Source organism: Panthera pardus, unplaced genomic scaffold (genome assembly GCF_024362965.1).
Source record: "Panthera pardus isolate Hobbes unplaced genomic scaffold, ASM2436296v1 HiC_scaffold_6, whole genome shotgun sequence".
In the NCBI taxonomy this organism is placed as follows: Eukaryota; Metazoa; Chordata; class Mammalia; order Carnivora; family Felidae; genus Panthera; species Panthera pardus.
This window is the reverse complement of record NW_026526991.1, coordinates 17,731,327-17,748,442: the sequence shown is the minus strand read 5'-3', so window position 1 is coordinate 17,748,442 and position 17,116 is coordinate 17,731,327. Positions and strand designations below refer to the sequence as shown.

The window sequence follows — 17,116 nt, the reverse complement described above, 5'->3', positions numbered from 1 at the left end:
TGGGTGGCTCAGTCGGTTAAGCGTCCGACTTCGGCTTAAGTCGTGATCTCACGGCTTGTGAGTTCGAGCCCTGCGTCAGGCTTTGTGCTGTCAGCTTGGAGCCTGGAGCCTATTTTAGATCCTGTGTCTTTCTCTCTCTCTGTCCTTCCCCTGCTTGTGCTCTGTCTCTCTCAAAAATAAAACAACAACAACAAATTAAAAAAAAAAAAAAAAAAGACTCTTCTTATCTAAGTATTGAATAGTCACCGTGGCAGGATAAGGGCAGAGAAGGGGCTGGGAAAGAAGGAACAGAAAAGTTCAGGGAGCTAGCTGGTAGCATTAGAAGCATACCTGCTGGATGGGGACCCAGACCTGATTGGCTCCTGGCTTCGGCTCAGAGGTCTCTCATATGCCCATTTGTTATAGATTAATCCTGCATTGGAAGCCCCACTGACCCTCTGGGAGTTCCTTTTTTATTTGGCCATAGAGAGACCTGTAATCTGTGCCATCCATCCCATCCAACCACCAGGGGTTGTGGGAGACCGCTTAAGAGCTGGGACTCGAATGAGTCCGAACTCCTAGCAAGGGACTGGAAAATAGGGAAAAACTGGAGGAAAGAAGAAAGGAAATATAGGGCCATGTTGAGCTCTTGCCAGCAACTCCTGAAAGAGGAAAAAAGGGGGAGGAGAAGAGCTGAATTATTTTGCCTGGCTGTATGTCATGGTTGCCTGAACTTGTCACCTTACTGAATGAAGAAGGCAAACTTGAGTGATTTCTTCGAAGCACTAGTGTGCTTGTGCTGTTACAATTCATAGAGAAGGTTACCAGTATAACTGAACGTATGCGTTGCGTTCTTCTTTTTAAGCTGCGTTTATATACTTATTACGAGTAATTGGACCTTAGGGTAGAAAATCGCTATTTAGTGATTGCAGGATTCGCAAGTGTAGAAATCCCATTCTTTAAAAGATTAAGGAAAATTGTTACACTTGAGATTTTTGCTCTGTAGCGACATTCAAAACTTGTGCTCTAAAGGCAGAGTTAAAAAGGCAAAATATAATGCAAGTATGACTTTTTTTTTTTTTAGTTTATTCATTTATTCATGTAAGTCATCTCTACACCCAATGTGGGGCTGGAACTCACGACCCCGAGATGAAGAGTCACATGCTCTCCCGAGCGAGCCAGCCAGGTGCCCCACGAGTATGGCTTTCTGAGGATGATCTGAGTTACAGGTTCCCAAGGTTCTTAAGGACAGGGATCCAGCGCAGAATTCAGCACTGGAAATCACTACTTAATAATACGATGCTTGTCTTGATGCGTTCTGTTGCTCTGGGCGAGTTGTGTGGGCTGTTATCTCCTGAGAAATCCCTGTAAATAGTATTAATAATGCTTTAGAAGTAGGTTGGGAGAATTATTTTTCTAAACCGTTTCGGAATTCTTAGATGAAAGGCTGTGTATGGAGCACATTGGTGTCAGCCTGTTTTCCCTTCTCTGAGACGGGAGAAGAGGCACCTTGGGGTGGGAAGGTTGGCTTATGTTTTGGAGTTCTTTTATAAATTGCTTTCACTGGATTTCACTGGCTTTCACAGAAGCTCCCAAGAATATGGTTAACTGTAAAAGGAAACATTTTTGTATTTGGAACTTGGGATTAATTATATGTTTTCATCTAAGATTTAGAACAGATTTAAATAGTTTGTAGTTGGCCAAACTTGGGGAAGAAAATATGGCCCTTTGATGAAACTGGGGCCCACCTTTGTTTTTCTCTTGCTTTTACTGTATTTCAGAGAAGACTTAAACCTGACTTTCTGAAAAGCAGTCAAGTTTTCTTTTCAGTGTGTTGGATCTGTGTTTTCCCACTGATCTGTGAAATTAATATTTTGCTGCCAAATAACTTGCAGTAGGGGCTGGAACAAAGTTTTCATCTACATTCATTTATACACTCAAACATGCATATTCCAGTGTATCCAGGTGAACACAGCTTTGCTTGGAAGATTTAAAATCAGATTCTTGCTTTAGAGAAGTTCAGTCTAATAGAGCAGGATAATATATATGCATGAGTAACTATAATGCCTGGTGCTTTTGAAAAATGCACCTTTTTCCCCCTGAATTACCTACACTTAAATAATGGGGGATGAAGAGTAATGTAAATAGTTTAGAGAAACTTAATACTAGGTTTTACTGTTCACGCATTTGCAAGAAACTTTCTGGTAAACACAGGAAAAATGACCCAGTCTAGACGCATGGGAAGGAAGGTAGGGCTAATTTACTACCTCTTGGTGCCTTGAAACCAGAATTGACAGGTGCAGTGGTGTTTGTCTCCCCGCACCCCCAATTAAAATGGCACCTGTTGAAGTGAAAAGCTTTTGATCTGGGTTGAGAGTGCACTTTTTTGTTCTCTTTGAAAACAAAATGTATTCCTTATTGTTACATCTGCTTTGCTGCTTGTGAGACTGATGAGCTAAGTAAGCCCTTTCCCCCAACTGTGCGGGGATTCCCGGTGAATTTTCCAATGTAGTCACTCGATGTACATCATTCGCTTCCTTTTTCTTGCAACAGATTGTGTTTAAAATCTTCATAGCTTTGCTTACCTTTTAGGGTTCAGATTTACTCTCCATTCAGTCTGTGGTCTTTAGCTTTTGGCAAACTTTCAAAGAAACCTCTCTTTTGCGGAGACTGCACCCACTTTATTCTTCCACCCTTGGGTGGTGGAGAACCAAAGGTCACTTGAGTAATGCCTGACCTGCCACCACTTTAGCTCATGCGCTAGCCGAGGCTCTCTTGCCTCGCAACTGCCTCTGCCCTAGTTTGGAGGGGGTCTGGCTTTTGAGGGCCCGCGAAGGTAATTAATGCAAACAGCCACTTTGCAAGTGAACTCTGAGGGTTCGGCCTATTTGTAGTGGAGGTTCAGCAACTCACAATGCTTGGCTTTATGGGCAGTTTACAACGCAGCCAGATTCAGTTCTCAAAAAACCAAAACCCCAAGGACCCTGCCTTTTAATCAGAGAAGAACGAAAAACATAGGCTGACCTAACTGCAACGTGACGGCAAATGTTTTAAAGTGCAGGAGCTTTGGCCCTCCCCTCCCCCTTTTTGCTATGATTCTCTAGGTATTTCTTTGAAAGCCAGAGGACACTGTCAGTAATTGCTAAAATAATAGCTATCTGTTGAGCGGGTATTATCGTAGTGTGGATAGGGGCCCCATTATTGCGCACGTTCTGTGCTGTGCTGCAGGGAGCCGGTTGCTAACGCCGGTGCGTCTGGGCTCCGCAGGCCTGGGCCGCCGGGAACCGCAGCCAGCTGGGGGCGGGGCCTCGGGACCCCGCCAGTGCGCATGGGCGACGTCTTCTCCTACGGACCCCCTTCAATTTCCGCCATGGTCGGAAACGTAGCGAGTGCTGTTAGCTGAGCGTCAGCTGAGCGCGCCGGTCACCGGAATGTCTGATGAAAAAGGCTCCTTGAGGGGAGGCGTAGAGAAAGGAGAGGAGCCAGCGGGGACCATCGCTGGTAGTGCGTTCTCTGTGAAGCGGGTGGAGGACGAGGAAGAACCGATGAAGGTGGAAGTGGTGGTGGGGGCTGATGGCTGCCTTGACGACCTCAGCTGCCGGGAGGCCGACATAGACCCATACCTCCTAGGGCTTGCGGATGACGAGGAGAAATGCCGGAAAATCCGCAGGCAGTACCGACAGCTCATCTATAGTGTCCAGCAGAACCGTGATGACATAGTGAACACGGCGAGCGACACGTTAACCGAGGCCCTTGAAGAAGCCAATGTCCTGTTTGATGGAGTGAGCCGAACCAGAGAAGCGGCACTCGATGCCCAGTTTCTTGTTTTGGCTTCTGATTTGGGTAAAGAGAAAGCAAAGCAACTGAACTGTGATATGAGCTTTTTTAATCAAGTAGCGTTCTGTGACTTTCTGTTTATATTTGTGGGCCTAAACTGGATGGAGGATGATGAACGTGATGAATTGAGTGGCTGTGATGATAATATAGCTCTTTCCTTCTGGGAGACAGTACAGAAGGAAGCAACATCCTGGATAGTGCAAGCTGAAACATTCCACTTTATTTTTGGTTCATTCAAGTCTAAGCCTTCTGCACCAAAGCCCCGACTTGAACACCAGAAGAAAGCTCACAAAGTGGAAGAAAATGGGGCTATGCCTACAAAGCTGAGGAAGTTGGACCTGAGTAATAATCAAGAAGCAACAGAAAAAGAAGTAGAAAGAATCTTGGGATTGTTGCAAACTTACTTTCGAAAGTATCCTGATACTCCCGTGTCCTATTTTGAGTTTGTGATTGATCCAAACTCTTTTTCTCGTACTGTGGAGAATATATTTTATGTTTCTTTCATTATAAGGGATGGTTTTGCAAGAATAAGGCTTGACCAAGACAGGCTGCCAATATTAGAGCCGATTAATATTAACCAAGTGGGTGAGGGAAATGATCCCAGTTCTCATGGCAGGAGACAAGGAGTTATATCTTTAAGTTTACAGGACTGGAAAAATATTGTGGCAACTTTTGAGATTTCAGAGGCTATGATCACAAACTCATACTAGGGACTTTTGTTCTTAGTATAGAATGTATTTTGTGGCTTTTCCAAAGTAGCTCAAAATTGAGAGTAAGATCCAAGCAGAAGCACATAGTGTATTTCATGTAAAGTGAAAAAGTATTTTCAAAACATCAGAAATTGTTTTACTGTGCAATGTATTTTTTTTTTTTTTGGTAGTTTATGAAGTTGTCATGATCTGTTATTAAAAAATATTCATTGGCATGTTCACGGAAAGATTTTTTTTTGAATGCCCATTAAGACTTTATCAATAAAAGTCAGTTCTGAATTTCCTAAGTTAAAAGGCATTGATAATTTACCAAAAACTCAATTTTATGATGCACTGTGATACTACATTGCTTCTTTTGTTACAAGGAACCAAAGGAATCCCGAATGAGGCTCCGACAAGGTTGGGGGAAGAGTGGGTATTAAAAAAAAAAAAAAAGTCAAGAAAGACTTTATACATAGGTCAGTGAATAAGCGATGCAACACTATTTTTAAAAAATGTAGATTCCTTGCTTCATTGCAAGGAAGACTCCATAAGATTAATGTGTGGGTATCCATATTCTAAATAGTTTCTCCTGTGATTGGACAAAATAACCTCTACAGTAGATAGGTGAGGCATCATTTAAGTGTGTGCTGAAGGTAAGTAGGGGTTAATCAAAGACAGCAGAGGTATTCTCGGCAGGGGGAATATGGAGGCCAAATAGAGGCCAAGAGTTACAGTCTTTATCTACTTGGTTAATTTCTTCTCTGGCCTCTAATTTCCAAACCCTTTGTGGTTGCTGCTGGTACACAGATTGGCCTTCAGAATCGGTGGGGTTTCATTATGTAACAGCCTTGAATATTCCCAGTTCAATTTTGTGTTTCTTATGAGGGCTTTAAATGCCTGGAAACTATCTCTGTTTATGCTGAAATATATGACTAACTTGCCCATATGTTCTTTACTTCACCATAAAGACTTGTTTTTTCTTTTTGTTGCTTGCAATTATGAATTACAATCTTAGAAGTTATGCTAAAAATGTGGGTCTTTAAGAAAACAATCTTGAAGGTGCAGAGCATGTCTGTTTGTAAGCTACTTTTCTTTCTCTTTCTTTCTCCCTTCCTTCCTTCCTTCCTTCCTTCCTTCCTTACTTCCTTCCTTCCTTCCTTCCTTCCTTCTCCATGCTGTATGTGGGGCTTGAATGCAGGACCTAGAGATCAAGAGTCACTTGCTCTATGGACTGAGTTGCCCATAAGTTTTTTTTTTTTTTTTAAGTTTATTTATTTGGAGCATCTGGATGGCTCGGTTGAGGGTCCGACTTCAGCTTAGGTCATGATCTCACCTTTCGGGAGTTGGAGGCCTGCATCTGACTTGCTGCTGTCAGCACCAAGTCCACTAAAGATCCTTTGTCCCCCTCTTTCTCTGTCCCTCCCCCACTCACGCCCTCTCTCTCAAAAAAATAAGTAAACAGAAAAAAATGAAGTTCACTTACTTGAGAGACACTGTGAACGGGGGACTGGCAGACAAAATTGCAAAGTAGGCTTCGTGACCTGAGCCAAAGCCAAGAGTCAAGTGCTTAGCTGACTGAGCCACCAGGAGCCCCCTAGGCTGCTTTTTTTCATCCCTATAGGAGCTTAATCTGGAGTAGTAGTGGACTTTGCCATTAGGCATTATTTGGCAAGTGGATAAGTATCTGGCTTGGGGAGAAGTAACAATGAACTTTCCTACTAAGTCTTGTGTAGAATAGGGAAAGGAAGTCCAAAGACTAAATAAATGGCATCAAGATTGACAGGAGTGATCCTAATGTGTGTCGGGGACAGATTCTTCAGTAGTAGTTGAGGTTTTTTGCCAAAATAGAAATTTCTCACGAAACTTGTTCAGTTGTTTTCTAAAGTAGCCATTCCTGGGGTGCCTGGGTGGCTCAGTTGTTTAAGGGTCTGACTTCAGCTCAGATCATGATCTTACGGTTTGTGAGTTTGAGCCCTGCATCAGGCTCTGTTGCTAACAGTTCAGAGCCTGGAGCCTGCTTCGGATTCTTTGTCTCCCTCTCTCTGCCCTTTGCCCACTTGTGCTCTGTCTCTTTCTCTCTCTCTTAAAAATACATAAACGTTAAAAAAAAAAAATAAAGTAGCCATTCCTTCCCCTTTTCCTTCCTTTCTTTCCTTCTTTCCTTTTTTTTTTTTTTTTTAAGTTTTTTATTTTGAGAGAGAGGGAGCGTGGGAGTGCAGGGGAGGGGCAGAGAGAGAGAGGAAGAGAGTGAGAATCTCAAGCAGCCTGCACACTGAGAGTCCCACTGCAGGGCTCGAATTCAATAGCGAGATCATGACCTGAGCTGAACTCAAGTTGGATGCTTAACTGACTGACCACCCAGGCGCCCCTCTTTCCCCCTTTTTCATAAAGGAATGCTAACCTTGCTGGGTGTGCCACCCTTTGATTTATTTAGCATCATGGAAGTATCATTTGGTTTTGCTGATTCTCATTTTAGCCTGTCTTTAGTACCCAAGTTCCTTGGGTTTTCCAGAGATTTGCCATTAGAGGAAAAGAATTTCTTAGTAGCAAGAGGATTCTGCCTCACTTTTTTTACTCATCACTGGATTGCTCAGTTAAGGGCCCAGTGTCTTTACAGAGTATTGGAGACTTGACTAAAAGCATCAGTAGAGAATGTACAGATTTGGGGGGAAGGTAATTTTGGGGGCCTTCTCTAAAGTTAACAGCTTTTAAAATCTAAATCATGTTGGCCACTTGTTTCTGTTTTTACTGTGACACCTTAGTTGCCGCATCATTTTGAAATTAAAGTGACAGCTTACCTTGAAGGAAAAAAGAATTGACCGATAGATAATTACAGAGATTAGATATGAGGCAAACTGCAGATCTGCTGGTTTCCCAGGAATATAATTAGAGGGGCTTAAATTTCACAGGTTCAATAAAATCAACTGAAATTTAGGAGAATATTACAGAAAGAATTTTTAACTAGAACTTTATTGTGTAACAGAACCACTTTCTGATCAAAGCACCTGGAATCAAATCCTGACTTAATTAACATTCTAGTTAGAGGCTTTGGGCAAATTATTGAACGTGTAAACCATAGGTTTTTGATTTGCTAAATAGGAATAACACTCTTAAGTTTACAATAAGGATAAAATTGGAAAATGTATGTGACAAGGACAGTTGGCTCTTAAACAATGAGGGGTTCAGGGACACCATCCCCCCTGCACAGTCAGAAATGAAACTGTAGCTTTTGATTCTCCCAAAACTTAACTACTAATAGCCAGCTGTTGACCAGAAGCCTTACTGTTAACATAAAGTCAATTAAAACATATTTTGTATGTTATATGTATTATATACTATATTCTACAATAAAGGAAGCTAGAGAAAATAGGAAAATCATAATACTGAGAGGAAGAGAAATATGTTTATAATACTCTATTTATTGAAAAATCCGCATATAAGTAGACTGCATTTCAAACCCATGTTGTTGGAGGGTCAGCTGTACTTAGAAACCTGAGTTCCGGGGTATGGTATAGTGAGAAGAGCAAGAACTTAGTAATCATTTACTCCTGGGTTCAATTCTTAATTCATCGGGCGACTTTCTTCATCTCTAAGGGCTTCTATATTATCGTTTATGAGATGACCACATTGGAAGGCTATTGTGAGGACTAGATGGGATAATATATACAAATGGGATAATATATGCAAAGCACCTCGCACAGTGTCTGGCTCAGGAGTGAGCCCTCATATTAGGGCCTCCTTTCAGGGTCAGATATTCTGTGCTGTAACCTACTTTAGTGGTGACATCTCTGTCATGGTTCATTCACTTTATATCTAGATAGGACTTCCTCATGCCTTTGCCTTTGTCTTGGGGAATCTATTATCAAGTGATTGGAATTGGCAATTGTTACTTACTCAGCAATTGTTTGAGTGTTCACTGTACCAGATGCTGGTCTAGGCAGTGGGGGGAAAGTGGTGGACAGGAAATGGACCGTCTCTTAGGGAATTTATATTTTAGTGCATGTAGTAGTGTCCTATTGCTGCTGTAACAAATTACCAAGCTTTTAGTGGCCTTAAAATAACAGAAAACGTATATTATATTATAGTTCTAGAGGTTGAAAGTCTTCGTATCTGTTTCTCTGGGCTAAAATCAAGGTGTTAGCAGAACTGGTTCTGCTGAGGCTCTGAGGGGAGAATCTGTTTTCTTGTCAGTTTCAGACGCCACCTGTAATCCTTGCTTTACAGTATCTTCCTCCCATTTTCAGAGTTGCCGGTGCAGCTTCTTAAGTCTGTCTTCGCATTTACTACTGTAGTGAAGTCTCCCTCTGCTTCCTTGTATAAGGTTATGATATGTGTTAATGGAGTTGCAAGAAGCAAAAGGAAAAAGTTGTTTGGGAAATTTAGGAAGACCTTAATGGAAGAAACGGATATTGTATTGGAGACTTTGGTAAAAGAACCCCCCCCCGCCCCCCAACTCCTGAAGGAATGCCTTAGGAAGGGTGATGTGTTTGTGTGTACTGAATAAAAATAATATAACATCGGTGTTTAGTTACTGTTTATATACTGTGTCAGGATTTGATGGGAAGAGGGCATTTCAGGCGAGGTGTGGCACAGGGAAGTGCAGGGGACATCTGTTAAACACTCCAGGAGCTTTTTGACCACGCAGGTTTCCTTCTTTGGGAAGGGGAGAATTAGTAACCTAAAGAGATTTTTCTACCAGCGTCTGTGCCGATATGCATTACCCTGCCGTTTGGTGTAGTACAAGGGTATGTTAATTTCATTTTACAAAATAAGAAGACAGACTCCCTAAGGATTAGGTGATGAGCCCAAGTCACCTAGCTTAGAGAGTGGTAGAGCAAGTGTTTTAACCCAGGTCATCTCAACACCAGAGCTGATGTATAACGGTAAGAAAAAACTAGTACATGTCTCTGCTCAGTGGATATGAATCATGTTTGGTGGGGAGGAATGTAAAAATCATTCTAATTTTGAAGAAATCTGGGACACTTGAATTGTTTTCTGTGTTGTGCCTTTTCAGAGGTGAGTCTGGAGCACACTAGGGGTAGGGGTGGGAATAGGCATTTTTCCTAAGAAGCAGATGGAAAAAGTGAAAGAATATCCAGTACGTAAGTCTGGCAAACACCTGCTAGGGGTGAGGTGCTGTGTCCTATAGTATTGCTTCTCAAAGTGAGTTCTTCTGGGGACTTCCTGCGGCCCCAACAGGAAGGCCTTGAAGTCAAAATTATCTCCATAATACTAAGATGCTTTTCTCATCTGACAGTCACCAGACAGGTGACTTTGTAACAGACTGAACGCATTAAAGATATGAGTGTCTTTTATTAAGACAGGCATTAAAAAGAATTGTACTGTCACTAATTAAAAAATTATTTTTAACAAGTATGTTTAACAGTAATGCTTAAGGCATTTAATATTTTAATTTAAAATATTTTAATATTAACATTTCTTAGTTTTAATTTCTGTACACTAAAATTGATAAATAAACCTCACATTAACCAAAGCTCTTTGGGGTCCTACATAATTTAAGGTTGTAAAGGGATCCTAAGACTAAAAAGTTTGAGAATTCTTGTTCTTTATCAGCTAATATAGTCAGTGGCCACTATTTCTAACAAGCATAATTGGAGGAGAATGGGGGGGCATTTTTCTTTTCTCTTTTACCCATCTGTGTGCTCCTCCTTGACGTTGGGGAAGCTTTATTCTACTGCCTATCTTGTTTATATTTTAGGTGGCAAACCACTTAACTTAGACCTTAAGGATAGCAATTTCAGTTTTAAGTTGGATTGGAATTTTAAAACACTATGTGTAGTTTTGGGGTCAGTGGACTGCTTTAGTTGCCTGTGTCTTACTGTTACACTTACAGAGTCAAAAGTGTTCAGGCTCACTTAGTTTTCTTCATAAAATCTGTATTCTGGTTGATACAATTTGACTTTAAGCTTGAATAAGAATCAGGTGTGATCCAGAATTTCAGGACAGAACAGATTATACATTGGTGGCTTTTCAGCATGACAGTGCGTTTTCTTTCTTTTGTTCTAGTAGATAATGGTGGGGGTGGTTATGAAATGGGTAGTTTTCATTTAGACAGCCAGTGACGGTCTTCCGACACTGTGCCAAGTACTTGCAGATAAAGCTGAGGCTGAGATTAAAATGGTAATACGTTATTTTTCCAAAAGGACATCTAGCTGCATTTATTAATTCTTTTAAGCCAGCAAGTCAGCCTGTGCTCCTGGAGACCAACTAGAGAGTAATGTTTGTTACCTGAAGCTTATAACGGTCCTGTGATCTGAATGGCTATTATTACCAAATTGTTTTTCCCCCCACAGTGCCTTGTACTGAAGGAGGAGCCTCTGCCAAAATGTCAGTAGATGAATACTGGTTGTGTTTACCAGCCTCTCACGTTAGACCTTTTGTACGGACGGTCAGGTTGATGCAGTCTTGTCCCCATTGTTGCTGGTACCCACGTGCTCTCCCTTCAGTCTCTGAGCCGTCAGGTGCACCTGCCACCCTGCCAAGGGGCAGCCACGGTGCCATGCCTCTTCCTGCACCTTCCTCCAGTGCGCCCCCTTCCGCGTCCCCAGCATCCTGCTCTACTGACCCTAAGCTCTGCCCTTCGCCCCCTACAGCTGATGGTAGGCAGGAGAAAAATGTGGCGTCGGGGCTGGTAAGTTTGGGGGACTTTTATCGATTATTGAGATTAAAACTTCATTTTTAAAAACACTTTTTTGTTGCTGGTATAACATTTAGCACACATGTTTGTTTTAATAAAAGGTAATATTAAAAATACCACCAAAACAGGAGGCACCTGGTTGGCTCTGTTGATTAAGCATCCGACTCTTGAGCTCAGCTCAGGGCTTGATCTCAGGGTCATGAGTTCAAGCCCCACTCTGGGAGTGAAGCCTGCTTTAAAAAATAATCACCAAAACAGTGTTCCAAGCTAATATGAAATATAACTCATGTATATAAAACCTAGTGAAATGAAATGGCTTTTGAAGTTAAAAGTCTATAATATTTATATTATAAAGTCTGTTATGTGCCAAGTACATGGAAACTAATACAGTATAGGAGGCCTCGTGCCTAGGTAGATAAAGCAGTAAGCTTTAGGGGTGCCTGGCTGGCTCAGTGGGTAGAGCATACAACTCTCGATCTCAGGGTTGTGAGTTCGCGCCCCATGTTGGGTGGAGAGATTGCTTAAAACAGCTAAAAAAATACATTTAAAAAAATGTGTTCTTAAAAAAAAGTTTTACAGAGTTGTGCTTAATTTATTGTCTCCCGCACCCTCCCCCACTTTTTATTTCTTTCCTTATATGAAGTATCTTGGGAGGCTCCTGGGTGGCTCAGTCAGTTAAGCGTCCAGCTGACTCAGGTCATGATTTCACGGCTCATGAGTTCAAGCCCCACATCAGGCTCTGTGCTGACAGCTCAGAGCCTGGAGCCTGCTTCGGATTCTGTGTCTCTCTCTCTCTCTCTCTCTCTCTCTCTGCCCCTCCCACACTGTGCGCAGGCGCGATCTCTCTCTCTCTCTCTCCCTCCCTCCCTCCCTCAAAAATAAATAAACATAAAAAAATAAATAAAATGCCTTGGAAAAGCAGGGACTTTTCCATTTAACTTTTCTTGTAGGTAAATGTCAATTAATGCTTTTGTTCTGAACTTTTACCTGAGCAATGTAGAAAAGTCTTAAGTATTTGGCTAATCTGTTTCAGTTGCTATTTACCAGGCCTCTATCTTTTTTTTTTTTTTTTTTCTAATATTTATTTTTTAGGAGAGCACAAGCGGGAGAGGGGCAGAGGGAGGGGGGCAGAGGATCTGAAACAGGCTCTGTGCTGACAGGATAACAGCAGTGAGCCCAATGTGGGGCTCAAACTCAAGAACTGTGAGATCGTGACTTGAGCCGAAGTCGGACGCTCAACCAGGTGCCCCTACCAGGCCGCTATCCTAATCTGAGAACATAGGCCACTTATTTTTGTACCTTTGGCCAGAAAATAAAGATGACTACTGAATGGTTATTGATGGTTTTATTAAAAACATACAGTACAAATATTTTAAAAACCAAATTTAAAACCTAGTGTAATAATTCTGGGGAAAAAGGACTGATGATCATACTTCATTTAGGACTAAGTTGATTTTGTTGGAATGTCAGGGTCTAACATTAGAAGTACTATATGAACATTTCAGTTAGCTATCTGTGATGCGAAAAGGAATTAGGACAGTCCTAACAAAAAGCAAATTCTTGGTCACCACTTGAAAAGAGGGTTGAACATTTTCTTCTTGCGTGCTGTGATAGAAGTTAAACGATATTTTTCCTTTGAATATTCCTTTTGCTTTTTTCAGAGAAAGGTTTTCTCACAAAACTTTTCAGGTATTGCTGCTTTTAAGTTAACTTATTTCCTCTTCCTTTTCTTTAGGCTTATCAGGAGGGCAGACTTCAAAAGCTACTGGAAATGAACGGCTCGGAGGGTCTTCCCGAGTCCTATGACTATGACCTCATCATCGTTGGAGGCGGCTCAGGAGGGCTGGCAGCTGCTAAGGCAAGGCTCCTGTGTGTCATCTGGGTGATGGGTAGGAGTCACGCTCCTGATAGACGTCCGCCGGTTCTCACTGGAATTAGGTTGAGCCACTCTTGTGACATTCTGCACCTTAACTCGGGCAGGACATGTTTACAAAGGGACTATTTTGTAAATCAGTTTTCCAGGTTGAACTGTACCTTCTTTATGAAAGTACTTCTACATGACAGTACCATGCCCCGTATTTTGGGACATATTTTCATTCATTTTAAATTTGGCTGACTTTTCAAAGATAATAAAGGTGTGGTATAGAAACAGTTTGAAATTAAATAAATATATTTCTTACTCTTTATAAATATCAATATTAGGTTTTTTTCACTTTGATGATTTTCCTGTTCACAGGCCCTCCTCCCCAGTAGAAAAATGGAGAGCAATTGGATTCCTTAAACTTAATCATTAAAAACATTTGCCTCCTGGGGCACCTGGGTGGCTCAGTCCGTTAAGCGTCTGATCTTGAGGTCTGTGAGTTCAAGCCCTGCATCAAGCTCTGTGTTGTCAGCTCAGAGCCTGGAACCTGCTTCAGATTCTGTGTCTCCCTCTCTCTTTCTGCCCCTCCCCCGCTCGCTCGCGCACGCTCGATCTCAAAAATACACATTAAAAAAAATTGAAAATGTTTGCCTCCTTTGTATAAGAAGTGAACTAAGAGAATACCCACTAACTCTGGTCTGGGGGTCATGGGGGAGAGGAAGTATAAATAAGGGAGGTTAAGGAATGAGACTCCTGGTCCTAAATTGAGATACATCTTCCATGTGTGAGGGGCCAAGGGCCCTTGGGCCTGTCATCCTTCTCCAACAGGTACTTTTATTTTTTTTTAAGTTTATTCATTTTGAGAGAGAGAGAGAGAGAGAGAGCGAGCATGTGCATGCATGCGTGTGCATGTGGGTGGGGGGTTGCAGAGAGAGAGGGAGAGAGAGAATCCCAAGTAGGCTCTGTGCTGACAGCTGTCTTTCTCTCTCTCAAAAATAAACCAGCATTAAAAAAATTTTTTTTAAATAAAAGATGACATGGTTTAAAAGGTGTAGCTTGTGGGTCAGTAAGGGTAGATTCAAATGAAGCTGCCCAAATGAGGAGCAGGCCAGCATCTGGCATGAAGCCATACTTAGCTATAAATAATTCAGTAATAATACTGGATGTATTTTACTCTAGTTCTGGTGAGTTTTATTTTTCTTCTATTAAAAAAAATTTTTTTTAATGTTTATTTTTGAGAGAGAGCGTGATAGAACATGAGTGGAGGAGTGACAGAGAGAGAGAGGGAGACACAGAATCCGAAGCAGGCTCCAGGCTCTGAGCTGTCAGCACAGAGCCCGACGTGGGGCTCGAACTCAAGAACTGCGATTGGACACTTAACCGACTGAGCCACCCAGGCGCCCCTCGTTCTGTTGGTTTTAAAGGAAACATAGACTCAATCCTTTCAAATAACCTTTGGAGGTTGTAGTTGCCAATACACAAAACTTATTCTCTGAAAAAGATAAAGGATACTCTGCAAAATGAACTTCTGACTATTGTCATCACTCCCCTAAAATCTATTTGGAAAGCTCATAGATACCATCAACTTTCTTACTGGCTTTTCATGTGAAATTTTAGGAAATCTGACTATTTTAGAAGAAAAACTTTTCCAATATTCTGCCTAGATACTGAATTAGATAGAACTTAAAATACTTTCAGAAATACTTACAGAATACAGATTGAATCAAGGGTTGTAGACTGTCCTAAATCTTTTTTACTGGCCATTCACCTTCTGCCTGCTTAGAAAAGACCCCAGGTTCTTCAGATTATTGCTTAATATGTTACTGTTTGCATGGAATTATGTAAGAGGATACTAGTGTGTCCGGAAGACAGTTTTACAACTGTGCTGTGTATGTTCTTTACAACTACCCTGTGACTGTCTCAGTTGCCTAATTTTTATTTTGGAGTCTCACTAACCATCTTGGTGCAGTATCTGAAGTTCCAGGCAGTAATAACTGGTTATGCTGTGGGCACTGTAGCTTAATAAGAATAGCTTGGATTTTTAACAGTCCATTTCTAGTCTGTCATGGTCACCTTTTGAGTTCATTTTAATACGTTTATTTTCTAGGAGGCAGCCAAATATGACAAGAAGATATTGGTCCTGGATTTTGTCACTCCAACCCCCCATGGAACTAGATGGGGTAAGCTTTGAAGTATTTTAGAAGTGGATTTGTAGGAGCAGGTTATTCCCTGGCATATATTTAAATGGCTCCTAAAACCCAATTGAAAATTTAAAAGTTAAATTAAAACAACAAAAAAGATATGTGCCTCTTTCACTTGTGCTAAGTTAAAATGGAAATGTTAAATGTTGAAAATTTGGAGTTTCTGGCAGTGTCAGGATGATGCAAAACCTTCTCCACAGCTGCCATGATGATTTAAAACTAAAGATTTGAGTAATTTGGCAAACTTAGGGATTTAATGACTGAAAGTTGAAACACTTACCTGTGGGTTTCTGTTTTAAAACCAGTTCCTACATTCGATAAGAACTGGAATCAGATATCTCAGTGGAGAGCCCGTGCTGCTTCCGAATCTTGTGGAATCAATGTTCTGTATTCATTTATTCCACAGATGTTAATTGAACACTTACTACGAACCAGGGCATTGGAGATGTAGCAGTGGGTGCGGTAGACGCGAAGTTCTTGTCCTTGTGGAGTTTATATGCTAGCGGGGAGACAAGAGATAAGCAAGAACTTTACAAATTATGATGAGTGGTACTAAAAAAAATTATATGGTGGGATAGAGAGGAACTGGGTAGAGGAAAGAGTTTAACTTTGAGAAGATTATCAAGGAAGGCCTCTGAAGAGGTGGCCTTTAAATGAGGCCAAAAGAATAAGAATGAACCAGCTGTGCCAAAAGCTGAGGAAGAACCTTCCAGGGGACTTTTCTCGGTCTCTGTCACAGAATAGAACATATAAAGGCCCTGAGGCAGGTGGGAGACCTTCATGGTGGTAGCCTGGGTGATACGAGCTGGAGGTAAGATTAGAGACGAAGGCACGTGTCAGGCTGTACAGGTCTCAGTAGGCCGAGATGAGGAATTGGACCTAATCGAAGCCTAGTAGGAAGACTTTGAGAAGGGGATTAATGTGATACATAAATTTTACCAAGATGACTTAGCTGCTCTGATTAGGAGGCAAGAAGCAGGAACTCTTGGATAAGAGAGTGTCTCACTTTCTAATTCATCCATTCAACAGATATTTATTAGGTGTCGGTGTTGTGTTGGACACTATTCTTTTTTTTTTTTTTTTAATTTTTTTTTTTAACGTTTACTCATTTTTGAGAGACAGAAAGAGACAGAACGTGAGTGAGGGAGGGGCAGAGAGAGGGAGACACAGAATTTGAAGCAGGCTCCAGGCTGTGGGCTGTCAGCTCAGAGCCTGATGCAGGGCTCAAACCCACGAACTGTGAGATCATGACCTGAGCTGAGGTCACATGCTTAACCAGCTGAGCCACTCAGGTGCCCCATTTTTTTTTTTTTTAAGTTCATTTATTTTGAGAGAGAGAGAGAGAGAGTGAGGGAGGGACAGAGAGAGAGAGAGAGAGAGAGGGAGAGAGAATCCCAAGCAAGCAGGCTTCTCATTGTTAGCACAGAGCCCGATACGGGGCTTGAACCATGAGATCATGACCTGAGCCAAAGTCGGATGCTTAACCTCCTGTGCCACCCAGGTGCCCCAGGCACTATTCTTGTGCTGGGGATAGCCCCTCTGGCCTGGGGAGGTTGCACTCCACAGTGACAGTCTGGAAGCATTCTCCTCAGAAGGCTTCTGTTTTCTGAGCTGTGACGTCTGCTGCCATCTTGCAATCTCACGCCATTTTGTCCGCCTCCCTGCCTGCCTATATTTTGTTCTAATGGAGACAGTCTAGCGCCACGTTCTTTAGTCTCAGAGATGCTAAAGCTTGTGTTTGTTTTGGTCATGAATCCTTTTGTGAGAATCCATGAAAGCTGTAGACCACCATCTTAAAATGCTCACATACACCACATTTTATATGTAGTTCCAGACCCACCGCAGTCCAACTGTGGCTAGCTTAATAACCCCTTTACCATACAGTTCT

At 41.8% G+C, this 17,116-nt stretch overlaps 2 protein-coding genes across 3 annotated transcripts in view; both read left to right on the top strand.

The window, feature by feature from the left end:
• TXNRD1 (thioredoxin reductase 1) overlaps positions 1-17,116 on the top strand; it is a 71,144-nt gene that overhangs the window by 8,784 nt on the left and 45,244 nt on the right. The window contains exons 1-3 of one of the 2 annotated variants that reach the window (XM_053895957.1): positions 10,864-11,160; positions 12,902-13,024; positions 15,135-15,207. In XM_053895957.1, the coding sequence (XP_053751932.1) occupies positions 10,927-11,160; positions 12,902-13,024; positions 15,135-15,207 (430 nt within the window). In that variant the 5' untranslated portion in view covers positions 10,864-10,926. Of the gene's footprint in view, positions 1-10,863; positions 11,161-12,901; positions 13,025-15,134; positions 15,208-17,116 lie in introns of those variants that run through there. The other variant, XM_019446641.2, reaches the window with a different exon arrangement.
• EID3 (EP300 interacting inhibitor of differentiation 3) lies at positions 2,112-4,813 on the top strand. The gene has a single exon (XM_019446642.2). The coding sequence runs from the start codon at positions 3,411-3,413 to the stop codon at positions 4,524-4,526; it is 1,116 nt and encodes a 371-aa protein (XP_019302187.2). The 5' UTR covers positions 2,112-3,410; the 3' UTR covers positions 4,527-4,813.

What these genes read in the sequence shown, in the direction of transcription:
- EID3 (XM_019446642.2), top strand. Translation starts at nt 3,411, where the DNA reads ATGTCTGATGAAAAAGGCTCCTTGAGGGGAGGCGTAGAGAAAGGAGAG.